This window comes from Mustela nigripes, chromosome 5 (assembly GCF_022355385.1).
Source record: "Mustela nigripes isolate SB6536 chromosome 5, MUSNIG.SB6536, whole genome shotgun sequence".
In the NCBI taxonomy this organism is placed as follows: Eukaryota; Metazoa; Chordata; class Mammalia; order Carnivora; family Mustelidae; genus Mustela; species Mustela nigripes.
The window spans coordinates 144328775-144353618 of NC_081561.1; the positions used below are offsets into that span (position 1 = coordinate 144328775).

Consider the following 24844-nt stretch of genomic DNA (forward strand, 5'->3'; position numbering starts at 1 on the left):
CCAGAGAAGAAATGGTGGGAGCAGATGTGTAAGGGTTTGTAGACCATCGTATGGGTCCTTCCCTCCCACCCCGCCCCAGGACAGTTATGGTTTCTTTTTGTTTTTCATTTAAATATATCATCCATTTGGAACTAATTCTGTTGAAAAGTGGGAAGAATTGTTCCAATTTTATTTTTTTTCTGGATGTATCCCATTGTCCCAATACCAGCTAATGAGTAGTCCATGTTTTCCCCATTGATTTGAGGTCTACTTAGTGATATATTGAATGCATGTAATTATTTAGATCTATTGCTAGATAGTGTTCTATTCTTGTAGCTGCCCACACAGATTCTTTTTCAAAGATTTCCTACATAATCTTGTTGGTTTATTTTAATGCAAACTTTGGAATCATCTTGTCTATTTCTGAAAAGAGAAACCACGTTGTATTTTTATTGGGATTGTGTTAAATGTATAAGTTCACTTTGCATAATTGACCTATTCATGATGTGAAATTTTTCTATCACAGAAAATTATTTTCTCACTTTACAATTCTTCTTTGTATCTTTTAGTCGTATTTTAAAGTGTCTTCAGATATTATACATTTCCTATCAATTATATCCATATTTTTAATCTTTCACTATTGTAACTAAGATCTCTTAGGTTATATTTTCTAACTGGTTGTTTTAAATATTTACGCCCATTCCTTTGAATTTCTTCTTTGAGGACTTCAGTTATGCATCCTTGTTCTCCTTGGCCAGACTTTATTTCTCTCTCACATCTCCATTTTTCTGATACCATCACTAATATCCTGTGTGTATTTTTGCAGTGGTTTTTTCCCTTTTTGCTTCTTCCAGTTTCATCTGCATATTTTGAATTCTTTATTTCTACTTGTTCTTAGAAGGCTCCAGCTTTGTTTCATCTTCTATCACATTGCCATTTCTTCTCTGTCATAATTCTTACATTTCTACTTTTTGGTCTTCTATATGAGTGGTTGCTTCACACCAAGATTTTTAAATTTGTGACAAATATTTGGTTACAGTATTTGTCTCTGCATTAAATTTTTCTTTAACTGGTAAGTTTCATGGCTCTTTGATACATTTTTTTTTCTTATAGTATCTTTGTTTTTGTGTGATGCTGGGTCCCATTTTAATGCTCATAACTGAATGAGTTGACTTTTCCTAGACTATAATCTGAAGTAGGTGCCTGGATTGGGATAGAGGGTAGCATTCTTCTGAGATTTATAATCCAAAATCCTTCTCCTTCTCTGCTGTCAAAAGAATGATGGTTGCCAATGCTATTTGTTTATGTATTTATTTTGGGGACACTTCTCCTCTGCTTCTCTGATCCCAGATGGATGTGAAAGGTCTTCTTCAGGGCGCCTGAGTGGTTCAGTGGGTCAAGCAACTGCCTTTGGCTCAGGTCATGATCCTGTAGTCCTGGGATAGAATCCCACATCCGGATCCCTGCTTGGCGAGGAATCTGGTTCTCCCTCTGACCTCTCCCCTCAGGCTCTCTCTCAAATAAATAAATAAAATTAAAAAACAAAAAAACAAAAAAACAAAACCAAAGTTTTCTTCTATGAGCTCTTCTTACCCCCATTTTTGCAAACAGGAAATAAAAATTTGCACTCTGTGGGATCATCCTCACCAGAAATATTTTCTTCTGATATTTTCTTAAATTCATTATTTATCTCTCTCATCACGCATGATGATTTATCTCTTCCCTTCCTCCTACATGACTTATGCCTTATCTTAGCTAACTTTTTTTAAAAACAATATCCTCAACGTCTATCCAGGTTGCCACAAAAGGCAAGATTTCCTTCTTTTTTATGTCTGAGTAGTATTTCATTGTGTATCTATAGAACAGTTTCTTTATCCATTCATCCATTGATGGACACTTAGGTTCTTTTCATCTCTTAGCTATTGTAAACATTGCAAGAAACATAGGGGGGCATGTACATTTTCATATTAGTGATTTTATTTTCTTCAGATAAATGTTCAGTAGTGGAATAGTGGGATCAAATGGTAGTTCTGCTTTTAATTTTTGAGGAAACTCCATACTGTTTTCCATTGTGGCTACACCAACTTATATTCCCAGCAACAGTGCAGGAGGGCTTCTTTCTCTCCACATCCTTGCCAACACTTGTTATTTCTTGTTGTTTTGGTGATAGCCATTCTGATATGTGTGAGTTGTTGGCTTGTTTTTGATGGGCACTTTTTCTCCTAATTTTATAGTAAATAAAATTCATATTATGTTTGTATGATTTTAGAATAAAAAGAAGAAAGAAGCATACATGTCTGAAATCATTTTAGCTTTTTTTTTTTTTAAGATTTTTTATTTATTTATTTATTGACAGAGAGAGGTCACAAGTAGGCAAAGAGGCAGGCAGAGAGAGAGAGAGGGAAGCTCGATCCCAGGGGCTCGATCCCAGGACCCTGAGATCATGACCTGAGCCGAAGGCAATGGCTTAACCCACTGAGCCACCCAGGCGCCCTCATTTTAACTTTTGAGACTTAGTACTTCTTAGGTAGCAAGGAACTAAAATAGACTAGGAAGAGGACGGCATTTTCTGGACTCTTCCTATACTTCTTTTAAAGACAAGGTTTTCTTATGTTTCATTCTATAGCAAAAACGAAGATCCAGTAACATGTCTCAAAGGGAAGACACAAGGAAACTCCTCACTGACTCAGGATGTGTGTGTGTGTGTGTGTGTGTGTGTGTGTGTGTGTAAATTACTTCTGGAAACATGAGGAATGTTCATTTAGAAGTCTAATATCCAACATATTTCAAATCAATGCCTACAAATTCTATTCAAATCATTACTTGCATGCATACCTCTGAAGTACACCATGGCTCTGGAAGAGGGAAAATTTCTGAATATAAAGAAATCTACTAATAAATCTGAGTGGGCAAGCTCTGAATGTGTAGTTGGGGTTAGTTGGACAAATGGCCAAGATTGGTTTGTGGCTTTTTATTTTTTTAAGATTTTATTTATTTATTTTTGTGAGAGAGAGAGAGAGAGAGAGAGAAGAGTGTACAAGCAGGGGGAGGGGCAGAAGGAGAAGCAGCCTCCGCACTGAGCAGGGAGCCCCCTGTGGGGCTCCACCCCAGGACCCAGGATCCTGGGATCATGACCTGAGCCAAAGGCAGACACTTAACCAACTGAGCCACCCAGGCGCCCCGGTTGGTTTATGGTTAATAGAGAAGAGGTTAAGACTTTACTCTCCATGTGGACTAGTTGGCTTTATTTTGGCCACATCCTGGCTTAACTTCATCTGGCATTCACAGATAAAGATCTTGGCTCAGGAAAAATGTACTTTATTTATTAAAAAATAAAATATGAGGTAAATAAAATGTAAAAACCACATTACATCTGGATAGCGAATAAAGCATTGCTAACTTTACTTAGAATAGACGACTCAGGTACATCTTAGATTCCACTTCGGGACTACTTAGGCCTCTCTTTGCTCCTTCTTTTTCTCCTCATACATTCTTAACATTTCTTTATTGGTTGAATGAACTGTGATGGAAATCGTGATGGAAAAAATCCAGACTGATCAGACTGTAATCCTGTATTTATCATGTTATCTTCCAGTTAAGTTGCAATATGTGTGCTTTGTATGTGTGATAACATACATGTTTTTGTACATTGTTTTCTTCCTTTTTCTGTCCATTAGAGTTTATAATTTTTAATGAGTGTATTGAACATCTCTATAATTATATGAACTTTCAAAGTACTTTATTTTACAGGGAGCCAGTAGACTGATGGGAAGGCAGAACTCTTTTTTACCTATGTAAATATCTTTTATTGTAGACAGTTCCAAAAAAACTTTTTTTCTATTAAATAACTAGGTGTTTTTCTTTTCCTGGAGAATATCAGCTTGGGTCATTAGACACAAGGATTTTCACATTTTCTATTTAAAATATTCATGATATGTAAGATGTGAATGGTCACAGTTTCTCCACATACACAAAAATAACATTTTTACTCTAATTATTCAGTACGAAAGAACTCTGTTGCAAGACACAGGAAATGTACATTTAGATATAAACTGTTTACCACGGTTTCAACATTAAGGGTATAGCGGGATACTGTATATTTTAAACTCTTACCCATTTATATTCTCCTTCCACATTTAGCTCACTCATTTCTTTGGCCTTCGTGTTGGGTGTGACAGTGTATTAGCCAAGCTGTCTCGGGCGCTCAGGCATTTTATCAGTTCCACAAGACAGATGCTAAACAGCATAGTCTAAATTGAAATCTCTGATGACTCTCTGGAGACGGGTTGATAGCAGGAATCACACTCAAGCACTTAAATATGTGGCCTTTTCCCATATTTAACTGCAAGGAGAGAACAGCTTTTGAGTAAACGTTTTTAGCCTTCAACTGTCAAGATTTCTTTTTTATCATTTGATCATTGCATCTCGTTTTGTTAGGAAAGGCGGTCAATCTCCTTTTTCTCCCCACGTGGAGAATTTAAAGGACCACTGATGCCTATTACTTTAAACAAAACAATTTAGAGAAGCTGTGTAGTCCAATATTGCTTTCAGAACTATTTTAGGCTACAGAGACAACATTTTGAAATAAAATCTTAGTGCCAAGTGTGTTCCAGTTGAGTTGTAAATTTAAAATGACATAACCATAATATTCTCAGCAATCTTTGGGATTCCTTATTTCACACAGTTGTTGCAGAAGCATTTTTATATCAAGTTATTGGATCATAGCCTGAAGGAAGTCTTGAATCTCTGAAACTGAGGTCGTTATAGAGGTGATAGAGCTGAGAAAAACAAGCCTTGGAACGTAAACAGGGATGTATTTCCATAACTCCTGTACGTTCCAACAGGGAGTTGTGCTCTTTGAGATTCCACTTAGCTCTACAATTGGGTGGATTCTCTGATAATATTGTTTGTCCTCAGTATTTGTTGAATTAATAAATACAGATGTTAGGTTATAAAAGTATAGAAAGGATCTCAGAGGTCAGCCAGTGTCATTTTTTATGTTGAAACACAAGAAAGCTGAGGCTCCCAATTGTGTGATCACTTGCCCGTGATGTATGGGAATTAACTCATCGGCGCCGGGCTCATGCTTACTTCTGTACTGCTGTATCTTCACAAGCTACCTTAGAGCCTTTTGAGAATAAGGCAGGGCATAATTTATTGTCAAGAAGAGTCAAGTCTAGTACTAAAGTCTTCTAGATTTTTTGGATCGAAATATTTGTCATTTCATTCTGTATTACTACCTTCATTAACATTGTATCCTCATTCTACCTGTGTGAAAAACTACACTATACATTTCTTGGTTATTTTTTTTTTTGTGGGTGGAGATGTAATCATCATACGACAGTGCTAATTTAATTCTAACGTATTATAACATCTGTAATACTAATTTTAGTTTTTATTTATTCTAATCATATTTAAACTAGTCTCTATAAGCACTTTAGACTAATCTAAGTTATTTCATTTTAAGTGTCACACAAGCCTTAGATTTTAAGCAAAATTTTCTCATTTATCCAAGTAAATTTCAAAAGAGAAAATGTGGGCTTTAATGTAGAGTTTTTACATAAAAAGAAAATATGTATTGGTCTCATCAGTAGTGAACTTGTGGTCATAAGACTGACAATATTGATAGTTACTTAGACCTAAGAAATGTACAGAAAATACAGGCAGTTGGTTCTGACTTAATCATTAATAGATACAAAAGTTGTAGATACACAAATCTGTGATACAGCAACCATAATTATCTGATAATTATTTCTAATTGAAATTGTACAGAATTCAAGTTTATAGGAAATTAAAATATATTTCTGCCTGGCTCCACTGAAAAGTATAGGTATTTTGCAAAGCTAAATAACATTTTCTAATGAAAGAAATAATGTCTTAAAACGGTAATGTTTTATTGTCTGAGTGCACAGAATTCTATATTTCTGTAGCATTTCTGTAGTATATCACTTGCTTATTTCTATAGAAGAGTCTAGGGAATATTCTCATCTCTTTTCCTAAATGATATGTATCTTAAGGATAATATATTTGACTTACCTGTTTGTCACCAATAATACCAAGCCTAGTGACTTGGAAATATTATATATTCAATGTATTTTTCAATGAGTGAATGACATAGACAGGATCTATTTTAGAGACAATTCCTTAACTCTATTTCTAAAAAATATTTTAGTGTATGTGACCTTAGGTTCTTGAATTCAGGTTTATGAGTTCTAACACTGAAGAACCTATACCTCTCATGTTTCTCTGGCTATTTTAGATAAGTGTATTAGTCATAAATATATATTTTATTCTAAAATCTATTCCATTTCCATAAGTGATTCGTTTATGAATTCCAGTATTATAGCCCATTAATGTTTTTTTTTTCTTTCTCCATTTCTAATCACAATTAACTTTGCCCAACTTTAACAATTCTACCATACTAGCAACTCAGATTATAACAGTTCATGGGGCAGGATGGCTCCCAAAGACTGCATCTGGTTTCACATTCCTCATTCATCCCTCAGTGCACTACAATCTGCTTTCCATCCCATCATGCCAGCAGAGCGCTTTAATTTTCAGAGAACTCTAAACCCTCTTCTTAACTGGCCCACTTGTATCATTAAAAAATGTGTTCCTCTCATTCGTTGATTTCTATACCATCCCTTCCCCATTGTCTTGCTACCATTCTGACTCTTCCTAGTCTCCCAGAGAATCCATTTATTATTAAGTCTTCAGGAAATGTTTCAAGTTCTCAGCCTTTTTCTCACCGTATTCTTACTTTCCCTTTGGAAAGATTTACCAATTTCCATTGATTTAACCCACTTGACTACAGGCAAACTTTATCAACAGCCCGGATCTCCCTGATAATCGCCATACAGATTGTTCTGGTGGTCTACTGTTTGTTTGTCTTTTAGGCATTCAATGCCTAGTAGGAAGAGAACTCCAAGGTTGGGATATGGCCTGTCAGAAAAGTCTCCTGAGAATCAGAGGTTTGTGGTCATGAAGGTGATTCGTGGTTATTCAGGAGAAAAAGGAGGGAAAGGAATGGAATGATGGAGAATAAGAGGTTGGTGGAACAGGAAAGTCATGGAGCCCGAAGAGAGCAGGCCATATTTGAGAATGGCCAGTATGTGGGCATAATTGGTGAAGGAGCCTGTGGAGAAGTAACCAGAGGCATCACTGTCAGCTTCCAAATGCCTGCACGGCGGGAATGCATGTCAGTGGGAAATCATCTGTGGATTTTAAGTAGATGAAGGATATGATTTAGTCAATATTCATTGTGCACAGCAGTCACAATATCCTGACGGAGGAATGATATAAAGAAATTCAAAGCCAGAGCCTCATCTCAAAAAGAGCAAGTAAAGAAAAAAAACAAAGAAACTTTCCTACCAAAAAAAAAAATATATATATCATGTATATATATATATATACATGATATTTTAAAATGCTAAACAAGTAAAAATGGAAAACAAAGAAGGCAAGGAGATACTTACAATAAATGCAACCAATGGTCGATATCTGTTGATAGAAAAAATTCATACAAATTGATATTAATATAGAAAAGACATGAGCATACTTTCACAAATGTATGCATATAGCATTATTCTAAAGTAAGAAAATATTTGTCCTCATTTGTTAAACATAGTAATCCAAATTGAACAATAGGAAGATGTCATGGACTGAATGTTTATGTTCTGCAAACTTCCTATGTTGGAGCACTAACCCCAATGTGATGTGTTTGGAGGTGGGGCCTTTGGGATTAGGTTTATGAGATGGCCCCTAAGAGTGTGGCCTCTGTGACATGATTAATGTCCCGAGAGAGGAGGAAGAGAGATCAGACCTCTCTGGAGCACTCTCTGGGACATGAGGACACAGTGAGAGCCAACAGTCTGCAGGCTAGGACGAGGGTTCTCAGCAGATCACGCTGCCGTCCTCCTTGTGGATGTCTAGCCTGTAGAAATGTGAGACAATAAGTATCTGTCATTTAAATCATCCGATCTATGGCATTTTGGTATAGCAGTCCAGGCAGACGAAGACAGAAAATCTATTCTCCTCTTTAATCAGCAAATAATTTTATTAAGATTCATAAAATATAAATTTTGATTAATTTTGTTATCTCATATGAGGGACTCTGTCTGAAGGATATTATTTAAAATGGGGGAAATGTGATATGCCAGAGGTGTTTATAATAATGTGATTATGAAATGCAAAAATAATCAGAAATAACATAAATTTCAAATATAATTGCAAATGGTGGAATATTGCTTAGCCACAAAAAGTGAACTTCTATTATCCATAGCAACATCAAAACATATTATACTATGTGAAAAAGTACATTAAATAGAACAGATTTAAAAATGAAAAATTATGATATTTTTACATATGTTCTAAAAGGAAATAGCACAAAATTAACAATAGGTGGTAGAACTCAAAGTAATTTAATATGATTTCCCTCCATCTCATAGTTTATTTTTTATGTAACTTAAACAAATTGGTTATTTGCATCTTTATTATCAGAAGCCTATTTCATCTCTGCCTCTGGATGTCTTCAATCAGTCATGTGCCCTAAATAATTCCCCTCTAGGTTTTTGCCCAAACCCAGCCTGCTAGCATAGTGACTAAGGACATGTCCTGCAGAGCAGAAGTGCTAGGGGTCTCTTTCCGATTACTTAATAACTCTGTGATTTCCGACAGTTTATTGAGGCTATTAAAACTTAGATTTTCTTGTCCATAAGGATCATTTCATGTGAGTTTTGTCAAAAACTGAAACCAATAATGTCTGTAAAACAATGAATAGTTCATTAGGGGATATTGTTGTTGTTCTTGATGGCATCCTAATTTAAAGCCTTAGCGACCTTGTGCTTGGACTACGCAGTCAAGTTCAGACTGATTATCCTGACTCTAGGCCATCCCTTTAGATCCCATCGGAATAAGCTTCCTAAAAATGGGTTACCCACTTCCCTTGGATGTTTTCTCTGACACTATTACCTGTAGGGCCTGATTGTTAAGGACTCCACAGTATGTCTATATATGTTGAATCTTTGTTGAAATATATATATTTTACCATATAAGGCATTGTTAGCTATTACTAACAAAAACATCAGTATCATAATATTTTTTAAATATTATTAAAGTTTCTTATACAAACATTACCTAATACAAGCTAACTTTTGTTAACATGAGGTGCCCCATCTACTAATACATTCAGATTTACCAATTTGTAGTAATTTTGCAAGCATTTTCGTGTTCATCTACTAACTGTAGATAATGCAAAATATCTGATGTTTAGAGCAATTACGACTGGCAAGTGGGGCAGACACTGAATTACAGTCCTACTTACTCAGAAGGGTAGGCTGATGGCAATAAATTTGCCAGTCCTGGGGCTAATATTCAAGTGCCTCAGTAGCTGGGAGATAGGACAACTCTTGCCCACCAACTGCTTAACCACAGCACTTTCAATGAATCCACATTCCAGGTTAAAGCTGATGAAAACAAGAGGAGCACCTGGAGGGCTGATTGGTTAAGCATCTGACCTTGGCCCAGGTCCTGATTCCAGGGTCCTGGGATCAAACTCAGAGAGCTCCCTGCTCCCGTCTCCCTCCCCCTCTGACACCCCCCTGCTTGTGCTCTCTCGAAGTGCTCTTTCTCTCAAATAAATGATAAATAAATTTTTTTAAGCTGATGAAGATAAGAAATTAATATCTTTGCTTTTTATTGTTTCAATGTTAGTAAGCTGGCTAAACAGACAAGTAGAATAACACAGTATAGATTTCCCACTTGAAGTAAAGTTTTTTTTTTTTTAAGCAGCTTCAGTTTATGCTAAAAAATAAAACTATTGAAAAGAAAACTTTCAACTATAAGAAGAATTTTAGAGAACCTTAAAATTCTTTCCTACAGATTATTATTAGTTTTTGTGAACGTATGTAGAGCCTGTGGTCTATGTCCTAAATCCATTCCAGCATTCACTAAGTGTAAGCATATAAAGTACTCTGTCATTTACAGTCACTTCAAAGTGCATTCAATATCTTGGTTCCCAAGTGCATTAGATTTTATTAAAAGCATTCTGCTGCAACACCCATTCTTCCTAATTGGTTTATGGACAGCCCCCACCATTCAGACAAACCATAATTGCATTTTCCCACAAATCTAGTTTGATTTATGGTTCCTTATTTGTTCTATATTATTTATAAGAGAGTTGGGGTAAAATTCTTAAGACATTAAGTAAAATGTACAGTAGTCCTTTGATAAATATGGGATGTACATAAGGATTCTTAACAGTATTTTGCTAATTTTTAACTTTATTTAGTCAGGCTACGTCCATCTGTGTGATTTCCAGTAGTAATATCTTTATTACCTTTCCAGAGATTGTTATTTACTTGATTTTTCATGTACATACTTCTAGAATCACTTGGAATGTTAGAATGGATCGTGTGTAGAATATTAAAAATATTCTAGCCTTCTATTTGGTTTAAGTAGGTATATATGTATTTGGAACAGAAAAAATATTATCCAGGAACAGTGACAGAGCAGCTGCTTACGATTAGGTAATGCCCGTGTTGCACTGTAGGCTTGACTAGTCAAATTTCAGATTCAGATTTGAGATGCCGAGAGTTAATTTATAATGTGTCTATAGGAGAATCCAAAAAATAGTGGTTTTTAAGTGAGTAAATGGCAGAAATAGAAGAACAGAGGTTAACAAACACTGAAGAAAGAATTTCCACACTGTTGGGTGATTACATAGCAAACCAAGTGAAGACTTTCCATGGAATTGTAGGCATGGAATCATTTCTGTAGCGAGTCCATGAAAATTTATGGGAAGAAAGAGGAAGTATACATTATCTTTAAACAGTTTATAAAGAGCCCCTTAGGTTTCTTAGAGGGAAATATGTTCATTCTTTGAAAAGTTTGGATGATTAGAATTTTGAATTCAGAATCAGAAAGAATGGAATATTAGAATAGGAGACAAAAGGAAAAAAGAGAAATTGATTTTAAGATAAATACAAAGTAAGGGAGAAAGATGGATACTCTCTAGCAAAATTTTGGTCAATTAAACAAATGGGAGGCTTGCTGTCAAAGCATAAATAATAACGTGGCATCTAGAAGAATTGAAAGGATGGTTAGCAGATGATGAGCAGATAGAAGATCTAATGATGGTTGTAGCTGAATGTTTTGAATGAGGAACTGAGCCTTTCATCCTTACTGGACCAGTAAAGAGGTCCTCAGCACCCTCAGTGGGGATAGCTTGGACTCTTATCTCAGCCAGCTGTGCTAAGCTCTTATCCCTTTCTGCTGGGGTACCATCAGAGAATGCCTCCTTGAGGGACAGGAATGTTATTACTGCCCAGCAGTAATGAGGCCGCCCCCTTCCGTGGTGTCCCTGTGGAAAGCAGTCACGGGGTGCTCCTTCTCCAACCTGTCCAGGAGGTGTCATTGGAGGCCTAGTGGTATTGAAGCCCCCACTTTCACCCATTATCCATGAGAAACTCCCTCTGCGGAGTCAACAGTGGCCAGGTGGGCCTCCAGGATTTCAACCCCAGCCTGACTGTAATGCGCTCGTAACCTTTCCCCACATCTCTGCCAGACACATTGGAATAAACCAGCTAAAACAGAAGGTAGAAGGTCTGAGTCTCACAATCACCAATGTTCAGGTATCAACAGAAAATCAGTCATCACACAAGAATCAGGAAGATCAAAAAGCAAATGAAAAAAGACGATCAGTAGATGTCAGCCTTACCCTCTAGACCCTGGCAACCACCAATCTGATCTCTGTTTCTGTGAGTTCAGTTCTTTTAGATTTCTCATCTAAGTGAGATCACACAGTATTTGTCCTTTTGTCTCACTCACTTATTCACTTAGCATAATGCCTTCAAGCTTCATCCATCTTGTCACAAAAGGCAAGATTTCATTCTTTTTTTATGGCTGAGTATTTCATTATATAGTTTATGTATGTATGTATATATATTATCTATATGTATATTTATACATATATTTTTTCTTTATTTAATATTTATTTTTTTTTAAAAAGCACCAAAAATGAAATATCTACTTACTAGCAATCAGTACTGCACAGTAATACAGTATACACACACGTATACACATATGCACTATTCTCTGTAACTTTCTGTAAGTATGTATGATGCTGGTTTAATTTAGCTAACTTTTCTTTTCTTTCTTTCTTGTATACCACTTTTTGTGTGGTATACATTTTTGGATTATGTATAGCACCATTTTGTTAAAATGGTGATGCAATGGTAGATTATAATTTTGGGGGGTATATAACTTGTTGGCAAAATAGAAAGTTGTCAATTCTTTTTATTTATTTATTTATTTATTTATAATTTTTTTATTTTTTATAAACATATATTTTTATCCCCAGGGGTACAGGTCTGTGAATCACCAGGTTTACACACTTCACAGCACTCACCAAAGCACACACCCTCCCCAATGTCCATAATCCCACACCCTTCTCCCAACCCCCCTCCCCCCAGTAACCCTCAGTTTGTTTTGTGAGATTAAGAGGCACTTATGGTTTGTCTCCCTCCCAATTCCATCTTGTTTCATTGATTCTTCTTCTACCCACTTAAGCCCCCATGTTGCATCACCACTTCCTCATATCAGAGAGATCATATGATAGTTGTCTTTCTCCGCTTGACTTATTTCGCTAAGCATGATACGCTCTAGTTCCATCCATGTTGTTGCAAATGGCAAGATTTCATTTCTTTTGATGGCTGCATAGTATTCCATTGTGTATATATACCACATCTTCTTGATCCATTCATTTGTTGATGGACATCTAGGTTCTTTCCATAGTTTGGCTATTGTGGACATTGCTGCTATAAACATTTGGGTGCACGTGCCCCTTTGGATCACTACGTTTGTATCTTTAGGGTAAATACCCAATAGTGCAATTGCTGGGTCATAGGGCAATTCTATTTTCAACATTTTGAGGAACCTCGATGCTGTTTTCCAGAGTGGCTGCACCAGCTTGCATTCCCACCAACAGTGGAGGAGGGTCCCCTTTCTCCGCATCCTCGCCAGCATCTGTCATTTCCTGAATTGTTGATTTTAGCCATTCTGACTGGTGTGAGGTGATATCTCATTGTGGTTTTGATTTGTATTTCCCTGATGCCGAGTGATATGGAGCACTTGTTCATGTGTCTGTTGGCCATCTGGATGTCTTCTTTGCAGAAATGTCTGTTCATGTCCTCTGCCCATTTCTTGATTGGATTATTTGTTCTTTGGGTGTTGAGTTTGCTAAGTTCGTTATAGATTCTGGACACTAGTCCTTTATCTGATATGTCGTTTGCAAATATCTTCTCCCATTCTGTCAGTTGTCTTTTGATTTTGTGAACTGTTTCCTTTGCTGTGCAAAAGCTTTTGATCTTGATGAAATCCCAATAGTTCATTTTTGCCCTTGCTTCCCTTGCCTTTGGCGTTGTTCCTAGGAAGATGTTGCTGCGGCTGAGGTCGAAGAGGTTGCTGCCTGTGTTCTCCTCAAGGATTTTGATGGATTCCTTTCGCACATTGAGGTCCTTCATCCATTTTGAGTCTATTTTTGTGTGTGGTGTAAGGAAATGGTCCAATTTCATTTTTCTGCATGTGGCTGTCCAGTTTTCCCAGCACCATTTATTGAAGAGGCTGTCTTTTTTCCATTGGACATTCTTTCCTGCTTTGTCGAAGATTAGTTGACTGTAGAGTTGAGGGTCTATTTCTGGGCTCTCTATTCTGTTCCATTGATCTATGTGTCGTCTGTTTTTGTGCCAGTACCATGCTGTCTTGATGATGACAGCTTTGTAATAGAGCTTGAAGTCCGGAATTGTGATGCCACCAACGTTGGCTTTCTTTTTCAATATCCCTTTGGCTATTCGAGGTCTTTTCTGGTTCCATATAAATTTTAGCATTATTTGTTCCATTTCTTTGAAAAAGATGGATGGTACTTTGATAGGAATTGCATTAAATGTGTAGATTGCTTTAGGTAGCATAGACATTTTCACAATATTTATTCTTCCAATCCGGGAGCATGGAACATTTTTCCATTTCTTTGTGTCTTCCTCAATTTCTTTCATGGGTACTTTATAGTTTTCTGAGTATAGATTCTGTGTCTCTTTGGTTAGGTTTATTCCTAGGTATCTTATAGTTTTGGGTGCAATTGTAAATGGGAGTGACTCCTTAATTTCCCTTTCTTCTGTCTTGCTGTTGGTGTAGAGAAATGCAACTGATTTCTGTGCATTGATTTTATATCCTGACACTTTACTGAATTCCTGTACAAGTTCTAGCAGTTTTGGAGTGGAGTCTTTTGGGTTTTCCACATATAGTATCATATCATCTGCGAAGAGTGATAATTTGACTTCTTTTTGCCGATTTGGATGCCTTTAATTTCCTTTTGTTGTCTGATTGCTGAGGCTAGGACCTCTAGTACTATGTTGAATAGAAAGTTGCCAATTCTTTATCAATTTCCAAAAATGTGTTTCAAAATTTACCTCTTCGTAAGTTGCAAAGTCCTGGAGTGCCATCTCTGTAGTTTCTGTCATACTGATGTAGACGGGAATGTGTGTATAATATCCAGCTCAGAGCTCTGCACAAAGTAGTTATCATACACATATGGTTACTTAACAGTCGAATGAATTTGTCTGAAAATGGTGGGCAATAATTCTAATACCAGAACAAGTTTCAAATATTTTGTAAGTAAGAGCCAGTCTTGCTTCCCCATTACCCAGTATCACATCAATTATTTATGTAATTACATAATATTTAATATTATATAATTGATTATATAATAATTATGTGATTACATATGCTGGGAATAACGTTCTATGTAGTAAAGGGAATTCTAAACTCAGGGGCACGTGGGTGGCTTGGTCAGTTAAGTGTCCAACTTCTGATTTCGACTCAGGTCATGTTTTAGATAGCTTCTATCTAGAATAGAGATAGAGCTGTGCATGGGACTCAGGGCTCAGCAGGGAGTCTGCTTGAGAGTCTCTCTCTCCCTCTCTCCCTTTGCCCCTCTCCACAACCTTGCATGTGTGTGGGCATATGTGGTCTCTCTCTCTCTAAAAAAAATTTAAAAACTAAAAAATAAACTCTAATAATTTGTGTTACCTCACTGTTCACCTCTAGTTCAATGTTTAATCATCTCAATATTTTAATATCCCACTCAGTTCTTTAGTATTAGCCTTTCTATGTGTGCTGATAAAATGCATTTATCGTATTTGTTATACTAGATGTATTTTACATATTTCTTTATTGAAATTCAAATTTTTACATGGATATTAAAAATTAACATGATATCAAGTAACTTAAAATACTAAGATATTGCATAACTTACTTGCTATTTTGTCCATATTAAGAATTAACAAGATAGTCTGTTTTTATTAAACTAGTAAATATCTAGTATTTACTTTTTTTTCAGAGAAAGGTAACCAGTGGTCTATAATTTTCGAAATAGTCACTATCACTTTCAATTTTGTAACCTAATGAATTAATAAACAATGCAGATTTAAAAGATTCTTAAAATGAGTAACTCAATATAAAATGTTTCTTCTTTGGGGTGCTTGGGTTACTCAGTTAAGGGTCTGCCTTCAGCTCAGGTCATAATCCCAGGGTTCTGGGATTGAGCCCCGTATCAGGCTCCCTGCTTATGCTCACTCACTCTCTCTCTTTTTCAAATAAATAAATAAAATCTTAAAAAAAAAAAAAAAGAAATGTTTCTTCTTTGATAAAAATCTCAGTTGGGGGTGGCAGAATCTCATGTAATCTAATGGTACTTTCTCATAAATTCATAATATTGAAGGTGTGCTGTACTTGCACATTTTCTTTTTAAATTATCTTATTTGTTATGGCTTAATTTTATGTAACATTTTTATATTTTGTAAATATTCACAACAGAACATATTTTACATTTTATATATATGGAAAGACTAAAAGGACATATTCTATTTTTTAATATTTGTTTTAGAGAGAGCAAGCAGGGGGAGGGTGCAGAGGGAGAGAGAGGACCCTTAGCAGATTGGGTGCTGAGCAGAGCCTGACGTGGGGTTTGATCCCATAACCCTGAGATCACAACCTGAGCCGAAATCAAGAATCAGATGCTTGAACGACTGTGCTATCCTGGTTGGTGTATTTTAAATACATGCAGAATGTATTTTAAATCTATTCATTCAGTATTCCACAAAGTATATCAGACCTGAGATTAGAATTAGCAATTATTAAAAATGTTAAAAGTTTTAACACTCTGAATTTAAAGTCCTCTATTAAATATTTTACTTAAACAAAAGTTTAGACTTTTTTTCTTTATCATGTGATATTTTTAAAGTGACTTTTTCTAAGAATGCTATCTAAAGTAGCTTGAAATAAAGTAAACCCTTAATGTTATAAAATAATTATCTTCTTTGAATGTTGTATTAGTGAAGTTGCTGTTGTGCATCATTAAACAATTTGGTTTTTATCTTCCAGAATATTTCATATAAACTAAAACTTAAGAAAAGTCTTTTTACTGTGCGTTTTTGGTTATTTTTCAAGACCTGATTTCTATTTTTTTTTTTCTTTGAAGGTGAGAGGCCCTCCAGCTGCAGGAGCATTTAAAGAAAGACCAACCAAGCCCACAGCGTTTCGAAAATTTTATGAGCGAGGAGACTTCCCAATTGCCCTTGAGCATGATTCGAAAGGAAACAAAATAGCGTGGAAGGTAAGTCAGGGCACAGCCTGGAGAACCAGCTGGGCCGCTGGAGTGACATCTCCCAATGCCAAATAGACTTGGCCAAGTAGATAAACCGGTGTGATTTCTCGGCGTACGAAAGGTGGTGGGCAAGCTCTTAGAGAAAGCCCCCCTGTGTCGGCTGTCCACCTTGACTAACAATTAAATTACAGCCTGCAAAAAAGAAAATGACAGAGTTGCTTTGCCTCCGAGAATCGTCTGCTGCCCAATTCATCTCTATTTTTATGAGAACCTGGCAGTGGTGCCTGTTTCAGGCGGTCCATCAAATGATGGAGCTGGTGGCTGAATGCGGAGAGCAACAGCCATTCATCTCCCCCGGATTTCACCTTCCTGCAGGACACTTCCAAATGGAAGCTTTAATTACCTAAATGGATGGGTCAAGATTGTCCCCTCCCTGGCAATGCGGAGTGGAATACAAAAGCAGGTCGGCTCTCGCGCTTGCACTCTCTCTCTGTCTGCGGCACGTGTCAGCGGCGGTGGCTGTCACACGTGCCCGGTTAGAGGCTGACCTCCACGCTGAAACCATTACGGCACCGACATTTTTCTGACAAAAGGTTAATTGGCTTCAAAATAAATGTATTGCCTAATGACTCCATTCTAATGCAGCTGTGTTTCTTTCTAAAAGGCTCACTGATGGTATTTGTAAAAACTTGCCAGTCTCTTAACCGGAGAAGGCTTTTACATTTAATTTGAAAAAACCAATGCTGATCTGTAACCGGCTTCTGCTATTTAATTATTTTTTGCTATCAAGGACCTTGCTTTGGGTGATTTTTTATCAGCTAAAAGGGTTTCTCTGCCTAAAGCCAGAGCGGCACATGTGTGTATCACCACAGGGTGAGGAACGTGAGAGGTGCTTGCCAAATACCATCTCACTGATGCAATTGACCCATTTAACGAAAAAGTCCTACAGTCGCATCTGAAGGTGGAGGTAGGGGTTGTTTGTACTTTGTGTAAATTTACAGCACTAAATAAAATAAAATAGCCAAAGTAAAGAATTCATCAATATAAACACTTAAGTTCATCAAAATTGACCTTTTCCTTCCTTTATGGAACAAGTAAGAGAATTGTTTGCATTATTTCCAGTATGTCTTTAAATGTTTTCACAGAATTATCAAACATTTCTAAACCTTGAGTAGCCATAATGTAATTCAGTTATCGAACTTAGAATTACTACAGACTATTTGGTCATAGAAATCTGAAGGTGTTCCTTTTATTACATTTTGTCATAATGTTTTTAGGAGGCTGAAGGACTGCACTATCTTGCTTTTAATCACTTCTATTAAAATGTGTATTTGTTATCTGACAGTGTGCCTACGATGAGGAAAAACTTACAGCAAGTATGAGTCATTCAGATATTTTAGTCTTAATATACGTATATATTCCCAAAATTTTACTGTGATTTTTGTGGGTTTTTTTACGTTTGATTAGGTACATGGATTTTGTGTTTATTTGTCTGTCTACTGGCTCCACAGGGCAACACAGTGGAAGCTTTTTAAAATCCCAGTCCTTTGGAGTAAAAGGATATGCTATAATAATTTTTTAAAAAAGTTAGTAGATTTTGGTGTTTTAAGCAATAATAGTCCATGAAAATTATATCAACAAAAACTTTATAGATTTATTTTGACCTGCTCTAATAGTCTTATGAGTAACTTTTAGAATTGTTGAGAGACTAGGAAAAAAATTCATCTTGAAAAGAATGAAAACATAGGATGAATCATTCATTTTGTTTTATCTTTGATAATCCAACAATCAGAAGGGATATAAAGTACTTTTCCTTTTTATAGCTATATTAATTCTTTGAAGTTACTATTGACAATAGTACCGATTCAGCAAGCTAAAAAGTCTGAATAAAAAGGAAGGACTTTATTTGCTGTCGGTTCTAGAAGAATAGCATACGTGTAAAGAAACCTCTTACCCTATCACCTGTAGGCTTCTGCCAACCACATTTCATTTGTACTACTCTAATATTGAAATGAAGAGGTTAGAATTATTAAAGATAGGCTTGTAAGCAGTCTCTCAATATATTCGTATTTATTCCTTGGTGCATGGGCTGTGGGAACAATCTAGTACTTGGTAGCCACAGAGGACATCTTTAGGATGCCATACCTAAGGAAGGGGCCTTGAATGTTGAAGGAAGCAGGGCTGTACCCCTCCGCCAATGAAACAAAAACAAAACAATCCATGACTTTGCATGGTACTTCCTTCCTATGTGCAGACAGAGCACAGGTCGTGTCACAGCTCACACCCCCACCCCTCCCGCTGACAGCTCCCGAGTAACTCTTTTTCCCAGGAAAATACTGGTCCCTTCTCCATACTGCTTTTGACACCACTGGGACTTCAAGGGGTTCGTGAGTGCCTGAAATGGCATGCACAATTAAGTAGTAAGAAGTGGTATGTCTTTTATCAGAATTTCCTGTGATTCTGAAACCCTTAGGAGTCACCGTCCTGAAGCATGATGGAGGCTGTCCCAGCCCCTGAGGCTCAGCTCCCCCATGAAGTTGCTGATTCTTGCTGCCCACGACCCCAAATTCCCTGTCTACCTGTTCTAGATTAGCCGACCCCATCATTGTTGTATTAGAAGTCACATATTTCTTGAAATAACAAAGGTGCTCTATGGTAGCAATTTATTAATGACCAGAGAAAGTCGAAAATAGAAGAATTAGATGTAGGTAAATGTCTTTGCACATTTAGATTTTTCAACCCGCATCCTGAACTGCCACCCTCGTTTAGTGACCATGAAAATGGTTATTTGTTTCCCAGGCCAGGAAAACAAGGCAGACGAAATGCCATAATCTGTACGGTTTGGTCTATTCCGTATGGGATCGCTGAAAATCCGAGTACTAATGCAACTTTCTGCAATGGTGAAAATGTTCTACATCTGCACTGTCTAATAATTACAACTGGCCATATGTGGCCATTAAGCCCTTGAAATGTCCCTAGTGAGACTGAGAAACTAAATTTTTAATTTTAATTAATTTTAATTTAAATAGCCACATGGTTACCATATTAGGCAGCGCTGCTCTCCACTAAGATAGCAGCGGTCCAAAAGGAAGGCTGGAACCTGCAGGCCAGATGAGGGCTAGAGCTCTGTGCAGATTACTAGGAAATGAGAAGACAGGGCGGGTGCATGCATTTTTTGGTCACGGCTGTCTATGCTTATCAAATATTCCTTGGTAAATATAAAAAAGGTTTTGCAAAAATTTTGTAGTGAAATTTTTTGTAGTGAAATTTCAATCTGCATCCTGAACTGCCACCCTAGTTTAGTGCCCATGAAAATGGTTATTTGTAGTGCAATTTTTTGTACTGAAATTTTTTCCATATACTGATCAGTGGCTAGTTAATTATCTGTTAAAAATGAATAGATTTGATCTGGAATGTGAAATCTACCAGGCAAGCTCTGGTACACTTTAAAAAAATTTTTAAATATACATTTTCTACATACAGCTAAAGAATGATTAATTATTAATGGCTAAAGACATTAAAAACATAATAATGACTTAAGCGAGAATTTTTAAATCTGTTTCTTTTTTCTGCATTCTCCTTGACTCTGCCAGCATTCGAGGAAACGTGACTTTATTCTATGGCTGTTATCTTCAATATCCAGAGCATAAGCAATAGAAGTGAATGTTAACTGCTTTTGCTAAACATTCTGGATAAGTTACAAAGCAGAGAATCAGCATGAACAAAGGACATTCTAAATTGTGTTTGAGTCTCCGCATCTTGAATTTCCACACGGGAGTAGAAGAGTTTGCTGTAAACTGTCCTCTCAAGTCCATCCCCCGCCTCCTCCGCCCCACCCCCCCTCCGGAGCTACCCTCCCCCTCCTGTCCCTGCCTCCCTTGCTCTCTCCCCCCTTCCCTGCTCCCCCTCCTCCCCTTGCCCCTCCTCCTCTCCCCCCCCTTCTTCTTCTTCCTCCCCTTTCCCTCCCTCTTCCTTCCTTCTTTTCCTTCTTCCTTTTTTGTTTGTTACTTCCTGGAATGTACATTTTTGCCTCTAGTATTCCCATGGTCAGTTTTGGAGAAGGAACAGGAGCCCATTCTAATTCCCTATTTGGGGGCAGGAATCTGAAGTCCTTACTACCCTAAAGGAGGGGAAATGATCATTGTTATTTACACGCTTCATGAGGAACAGATACGTAAATCATAGGTAACACATGAAATTCACTGCCTTACAAACTCTGATCCCAAACCATTATTTTAAAATAGTAGGGCAATGCAAGTTACTTTAAAACAGCCACTTTTATATAGACCTTGGCAGAAGGAGTTGGAGAAAAATGTTGGAGTTTGTTTTTTAAATTAACTATATGGTATTATAAACCACTTATTTATTTTGGTGAGCTACAGCTGCACTAAGGTGTCTCTAAGTTTCTTCACTTTCTAGGCATTTTGATATTGTAGATACTGATAGAAATCTCCTTTCTCCACCTGTCCATGATTCCATGCTTTATGACAGAATGTGGCATATACTGAGTCTCGTTTTCACTAAATTTCTGGTGAACATGCCTAAAGATGTCCCAGGTATTAGATAGATTTGGATAAGAAATAAATAGCCTATAACTGTTGCCAAATCAGGATATAATAGAAACCCTCGATAAAAACGCAATTCAGAGAACGGACATCCAAACTGTCTTCACAGGGAAAAAACTCAAAATGGGCTTTGTCAGCAACATGTAGTCCCTCACCTGGCAAGGTTGTCACAGGCATTGTTCAAAATGACATCGCCGTGCGGGGCATTTCTGCATTCTTGTTTTCTTATCCCTTATTGAATATGTATGTAAATGATTCTAGTGACCTGTTATTCTGAAGTAAAATTGACAAAGTGAGAACTGATGCACATCGGCAGGTACAGGTGACAGCGGACTTCAGTAGCCTCTACTCCCCGCCCATGATGTGATCTTCCTCACGAAAGCATCCTTCCCCTGAGGTTAATGTATTCATTCTTGTAGTTACGTTGGTCAAAACTTGGATCACACAACCTTTTTTTTTTTAATTAAAAAAGGACTTCATAAATTAACATTAATTAGGTAACTAAAAACACATTTTTCTAATTTTTTAAATAACAAATTATATATTTATATAAAAAAGTGTAAAATAGAGAGAGTTCGCATAATAAGAAAAGTGGAAGAAAATGAAAAGGAAATAAGGGCCTCTAGTGGAGCCAGTATTAGGATTCATAAAAATGACTTATTCTGAAGTCTTCTGAGGGAAGAGCCTCTGTCTCCCGTGTTCATTTGCTCATGTATCTCAGCACTTGGAACAGTGTCTGGCACAGAGTGAGCGCCCAGTGATATGCACGGAATGAATGGAAAGTGTTCTGGAACGGGTTGGCTATCTCCAGGTTTTACTTCTCTCGACACTGGTTCATGACATGTCTTTCACTCTGTAGGCTTCACTGTCTTCATCAGTGAGTGAGAACCACCACATGCTAGATGATTGGTATGGCCGCTTTTCAATTATGGGAGCTCTAAGAAATTTCCTTTCCCAATTATAGAAATAACTATAATTTGTGATATCCATGAACTATTTCAGGGAATAAGTATTGCCTAGAAATTCCAGTAAATTTGAATGCATGGTCCAGAGTTATATGCACTGGTTTCAGTGGGCTGGACTTTTTCATGAAAATGCTCCTTTGATTTTATGTAAATGCGTTCCCAGTGAACTTATTTTTTAAAATTTCGTAAATTTCAAAATGGCAAGTTTTCACCTTTTTAAATGACTACATATATGTCCAATTTGAACATCCAAGTAAAGAAAGCACTATGCATAAATGAATACTCAAATTCATTTTTAAAATTTCTGACAACAGTGGCCAGACTGCACCCTCAATTCGAGGTTGACCCTCTTTGCTAATACTTGGGCATGACTCTTTAGAATTTCTTCTTGGTATGTTCTTTTTCTCAGTTCTTTTCAGTCCTTAACAGCACTCATGGTATTCATGAACTATAAAAAGCTCTGTCAATGTGACTGTTTTCATTGACATAACTAATAATTTCCTAGTAGGAAAAACAGTTATTGAATATAATTATTATTAAAATCATGCACTAATTTTCTTACAATTAAAATCAGCCCCAAACCATGGTAGCTCATTATCTGTAAATAGTACTGCATTTTAATGTAAGTCACTCTGCGATATGATATCTGATCCATTAGTCCTCATCACATTGTTCTCAACATTCTATACTTTGGATTAATCATTAGTCCTTTGGTGTCTTCAGTTTCTTAATGTTTCAGTTTCTTAAGGACTAAAAAAAGATTGATGTTCTGTCTATACCGACCCTCTACCCCAGGTAAAACCAATGTTGATTTTTCAAATCTTGTAGGCAAATTTATTTGAGAGTTGCATAATTTGTTTCACATGAAGAAGGATGAATGTTCTCTTGGAATTGTCCTGGGCTTCTGTTTCTTTTGATAACTGCCAAAGCTTGAGTTTGGATAGCAGGCCTTAGTAGAATTTGTAAGGCAAATTTTACAAAAGAAATGACAATTTACCTGATTTTTGTACAAGAGAGCTGCTGCATTTCCCCTATTAATTCCTCTGTGATTAATTAATAGACAGAGCTTATTCTAGAGGTCTTGAAAAAAAAAATAATCCTCTGGCAATTACCGTGCTGTTCTGTGTTTTTTGGAGGAGGGGACGGCATGCACAATTAATGCCATTCTTTTATTTGATGTAAATTGCTATGTCTTAAAAGTGTACAGCACGAAAAAACAGCCATGTATCAGAAATAACTTTAATTTAAATTGGTTAGATGACCTCTGAAAGCTAGATGAAAGATTTTCTGCTGAATGGGCTGGTGCTCCCTGCTGCCTATATAATTTATGTGAGAAATTAGTGCGAATGGTTCACTTTTATGGAGCAGTGCTGCTTGTAGCAAGCCTGCAGAAACAATTTTCCCCCAAGCCTCCATCTGTTCTTCAAACTAGGGCATATGCCATCTCATCGAGCTTGAAAGTCAACTGATTTATAACTCCTGGAAAGTGCAGAGATTGAAAAGAAAGGTCGACCGCAGCTCTGTGACAGTGATTTCGTAGGCACCGCTGAAGACAATTCTCATTACCAGGGGCCCAAGGGAAACAAGCCATGTTGTAAGTTTCAGATCTCCGTGGACTGACAACTGCAAGGAAACAAATCACTCCTGCTTTTTACGTTCAACGACCTCCTGTTGAAACATAGAGGCAGTCTTGGTGGTGTGAGGGTGTCCCAGCTGGGACACTGCGGTGTCACTCACTCTCCCACCAAGACCTGGGCCGGTTTCCACCCTCCCAGAGATCCCTGCCACCTGCCCTTTCAGGAGTATCAGGACGCAAATCTTGAAACTAACAATGTGTGTTGCTGCTTGTTAGAAAGTTCCATTTGGGGACACACACTGGACTTTGATGATTTTTCTGTATCTGCCTGGAGGACGAATCTCCAGATCTGTTCCAATTAGTAATTTAATGAATGGCTCCCACTTTGTCTTATCTCTTGTCACATATCCCTTTTCTTTATTGAAGCACTTTTGAGATCAGAAGTTCTTTGACAGATGACACATGCAATCAGATTGATGGTACGATAGTAACAAAAAAAAATCAATGTTTGTTGGACGCTTTTATTTAGAGTGGGCAAAGTGTGTCTCTGCATCTGAGGCTTCCAGATATGGAGTGAATTTTCAGCCCCCTGTAGTTGTATTAAAGTTTTTCCTTTTCTTTAAGGTAAAATCTAAATAAAGTGTTACGGAATACTGATATCAGTTTTAATCCATATTGGAGGCAGCAATTTTAGTAAATACATTTTACCTTTATCAAAAAACTTATCCTGACCTTGAAAGTTATATGCAAAAATCAGTACTAATAGGATAATCAGTTGATCATGTAAAAAAAAAAAATCATCCTTATCATTACCTATGGAGTTCTATTCTCAATATGAAATATATATAGTTATTTTATAAAATAAGAAAGTATTGGAGGTAGAAAGAATAAATAAATCACCCACCATTGCACCATTCATGCATGCAACTGTTAACATTTTTTGAAGTATTTCTGTCTTTATTTTTGCATAATTGAGGTCATAGTGTATACAGTACCTTGTAAAAACATATTATACATATATTACATGGCATATAATATATAATGTTTTATATATAAGTGCATATAATAAGTGCATCCCATTTTACATGCCATATAATATATG

General features: G+C 36.8%; 1 protein-coding gene across 3 annotated transcripts in view; it reads left to right on the plus strand.

Annotated features, from left to right (window-relative positions):
* Window positions 1-24844, plus strand: part of PACRG (parkin coregulated) — a 495970-nt gene that overhangs the window by 59259 nt on the left and 411867 nt on the right. For all 3 annotated transcript variants that reach the window (XM_059401397.1, XM_059401396.1, XM_059401398.1), the window contains exon 2: window positions 16511-16645. In XM_059401397.1, the coding sequence (XP_059257380.1) occupies window positions 16511-16645 (135 nt within the window). The remainder of the gene's footprint in view (window positions 1-16510; window positions 16646-24844) is intronic.